The 3,922-nt window shown below is 43.3% G+C and overlaps 1 gene segment (V, D, J or C); it reads right to left on the bottom strand.

Annotated features, from left to right (window-relative positions):
* Nucleotides 1-948: 948 nt before the first annotated feature.
* Nucleotides 949-1,563, bottom strand: LOC121579023. The segment is given in 2 exon segments: nucleotides 949-1,347; nucleotides 1,481-1,563. Coding segments are annotated over 2 exon segments (408 nt in total).
* Between the last annotated feature and the right edge of the window lie 2,359 nt (nucleotides 1,564-3,922).

Below are 3,922 nucleotides of genomic sequence, written 5' to 3'. Positions count from 1 at the left end.
GGCGTGACCCTGGACAACACCCTGTCGTTCTCCGCTAACATCAAGGCGGTGACCCGATCCTGCAGGTTCATGCTCTACAACATTCGGAGAGTACGACCCTGCCTTACACAGGAAGCGGCACAGGTCCTAATCCAGGCACTTGTCATCTCCCGTCTGGATTACTGCAACTCGCTGTTGGCTGGCCTCCCTGCCTGTGCCATTAAACCCCTACAACTCATCCAGAATGCCGCAGCCCGTCTGGTGTTAAACCTTCCCAAGTTCTCTCACGTCACCCCCCTCCTCCGCACACTCCACTGGCTTCCAGTTGAAGCTCGCATCCATTACAAGACCATGGTGCTTGCCTATGGAGCAGTGAGGGGAACGGCACCTCCGTACCTTCAGGCTCTGATCAGTCCCTACACCCAAACGAGGGCATTGCGTTCATCCACCTCTGGCGTCTGGCTCCCCTTCCTCTGCGGAAGCATAGTTCCCGCTCAGCCCAGTCAAAACTGTTTGCTGCTCTGGCACCCCAATGGTGGAACAAGCTCCCTCACGACGCCAGGACAGCGGAGTCACTCACCACCTTCCGGAGACATTTGAAACCCCACCTCTTTAAGGAATACCTGGGATAGGATAAAGTAATCCTTCTAGGGAGGATGTATGGGTAATGTTTAAGGGCTTCCTTGTATGTGTTTGAATCAAGTGGATTAAATTCTAGCTATTCAAAACACAGGTCATCTTTAGGGGATTTGATCATTGCACATCATCTCTATTCAGATTGGTTGATGGTTTTCCTTGAGTTACTCAACAGAGTCAACATGTAGTTAATGGTCAGGAGAAACATTTAGTGATCAGTTATGATCTAAGGTCTTCTAGACATAGCTCTAGTTTGACTCTATTGTTGTTCAGCTCTACTACACACTGTGTCATTGTACTGGATCAACTCCTCCCCTCAGCACCTGCAGTAGGTCCCAGCTGTAGCAGTACAGTCACTGTGCAGTCTGACTGAGGGAGGTTTTTGTACGACTCTGTATCACTGTGTGAACACCCAGACACTGTTGGGGTAGTGCCAACTCTGACAGTAGTAATCTCCTGCATCTTCAGCCTGGACTCCACTGATGGTCAGAGTGAAGTCACTATGAGTTCCACTGCCACTGAATCTAGATGGAGTCCCAGACTGAAGTGTTGTAGCATAGTAAATAAGGAGTTTAGGAGCTCCTCCAGGATTCTGTTGATACCAGGCTAGAAAGTGTCCACTGTCGTCACTGTATACAGCACTGCTGGTCTTACAGCTGAGACTGACTGAGTGACCCACTGAAACAGCTTCCACTGCAGGAGTCTGAGTCACAGTGACCTGGCCTCTGGACTCTGAAACAGAGATGGCATGTAGAATTAGCAATAAATTGTTCATTCATTTGTCCATTTAGCATATTCACTAAAACTGTAATGAGGTTATATATTTATTGCTATGATCCAGGTCCTTTTCTGTAAAATATATTACCTTGGAGACAGAGGGCAAATATCCAGATGAAGATGGTGATAAAAGTCATGGTTGTTGTGGGTTCTGTTGTCATGAAGGACAGCTCTCAGTAATGAAGTGTTAAACTCACAGGGATATAAACACTCCCAGAGCACTGAAGCATGTGCTGCCTATGCAAAGTGTCCAATCTATGCAAAAAGGGGCTTATTAATTTCTGGAGATTCTGTTGCAAAACGTTTCTTAAACGGAAGAAAACAGAACGAAACAGGGATGGACCTATCTGGATTTTTCCAATTTAAACTCGTTTTGCTCTGTTTTCTTCCGTTTCTTTCTTTTTTCTAACAGAAATACAGGACGTGACAACTACAATACCATGACAAGCAAGGCACAAACTGGGATATCAAGAATAGTTAAATGGACCATAATAAAATAATCTAAAAATAATAACATAACACCAAACAACAATAACAGACAACAACATAAAGAAAAAGTTGAATAAAACATTATAATATTATTCACATTTACACCACATTAGAAATTGACTTCAGTTACATCCATTATGACCTCTAAAGTCCATTAAACCAAGCAATAAAATATCAGTTTGGTTCTTAAACGGTAAACTGTTTCCGTAATGAATACACCCCCACAGGGGTGTATTCACTAGGAACCTAACGGAACCAAACGGAAGCAAACGGAACAAAACGAAGAGGGACCTAGCTGAATTTGTCCAATAGAAACTCTCGTATTCGTTTCAAATCTTTTTCCAATGCAAAACATTTTGCCACAGTGTACAACTAATGAATACACCTCAGACTTTCTTAGTCCCACAGAGACTGTGTAATTGAAGAGATCTGTGTGAGCAGGAGCATTTTTAAGCGAAGGGGCTGGTTGCCCAGACAATCATGGCCTTGATTGGTAAAAAAGCCTCAGCTGGGCTCAATTAAAGGCTGGGAAAGTGCTGGAAGATTCTAGCAGGGCGTGGCAGGAGAGAGGTTTTGTGTTGACTACACTACAGGTCATTTCAGGGCAGTGTTTCCCAAATTTCTCTTCAAGTCCCCCCAGACAGTCCACTTACAGTATTTGATTTGTTCAAGAACTAGCACAGCTGATTCAAATGGTCACCTAATCAGCAAGCCCCTCATTAGGTAAATCAGCTGTACTAATTCTGGAATAAAATCAAATATGTGGACTTCCTCGGATACTTAAGGAGAGGTTTGAGAAACACTGTTTTAGGGATTAGAGGTTATAATCATGTTATACCATCTCAATAAATATAGCATATTTTTCGCTTGAAATTCACAACCTGACAGAGGGATCTCACAGAGACTGGAGGTTATATTCTGAAATGTTGTGAGACATTATTATTTGACATAGATGGATTCCTTTCACCATATTGTGTGACATGTTGAAGCAATGTTTGCGTTTGAACTATTTCAGGTTGGCCAACACAAAATGGAAGGAATATTTATGTCATCTGGACATATGGGTGTTATCACTTCAGGAATGCTTTGACATGAGGGGGAATAAGTTGTCATTATTGTCAGCATCACTTGTATATTTAGCTTAGTGTATTTTAGTTCAGACAGTGTTCAATGTCACTGTCTCTTCCCCCTCAGCACCTGCAGTAGGTCCCAGCTGTAGCAGTACAGTCACTGTGCAGTCTGACTGAGAAAGTGTTTGTACGGCTCTGTATCACTGTGTGAACACTGGACCACTGTGTCTACTCTGACAGTAGTAATCTCCTGCATCTTCAGCCTGGACTCCACTGATGGTCAGAGTGAAGTCACTATGAGTTCCACTGCCACTGAATCTAGATGGAGTCCCAGACTGAAGTGTTGTAGCATAGTAAATAAGGAGTTTAGGAGCTCCTCCAGGTTTCTGTTGGTACCAGGCTAGATAGTTATTGTTATAGACATCACTGCTGGTTTTACAGTTCAGAGAGACTGTTTGTCCTGGGAGAACAGCTTTCACTGCAGGGGTCTGAGTTACAGTGACCTGGCCTCTCGATTCTGAAACAGATGTTATGTAGAAATAGCATTCAACTGTTATTACATTTTTCCTTGTAGCATATTAAATTAAACTGTAATGAGGTTATATAGCCTAATATTGCAATTGTCCAAGTAATTTTCTGTAAAATATATTACCTTGGAGACAGAGGGCAAATATCCAGATGAAGTGTGGTCCTCTGTAGCTCAGCTGGTAGAGCACGGCGCTTGTAACGCCAAGGTAGTGGGTTCGATCCCCGGGACCACCCATACACAAACATTTATGCACGCATGACTGTAAGTCGCTTTGGATAAAAGCGTCTGCTAAATGGCATATATTTATGCCATTTAAAAGTCATGGTTGTTGTGGGTTCTGTTGTCATGAAGGACAGCTCTCAGTCATGAAGTGTTAAACTCACAGGGCTATAAACACTCCCAGACCACTGAAGCATGTGCTGTCTATGCAGAGCATCATCAC

Source organism: Coregonus clupeaformis, unplaced genomic scaffold, assembly GCF_020615455.1.
Source record: "Coregonus clupeaformis isolate EN_2021a unplaced genomic scaffold, ASM2061545v1 scaf0279, whole genome shotgun sequence".
Classification (NCBI taxonomy): Eukaryota; Metazoa; Chordata; class Actinopteri; order Salmoniformes; family Salmonidae; genus Coregonus; species Coregonus clupeaformis.
The sequence above is the reverse complement of the archived record's forward strand: the minus strand, read 5'-3'. Positions and strand labels throughout refer to the sequence as shown.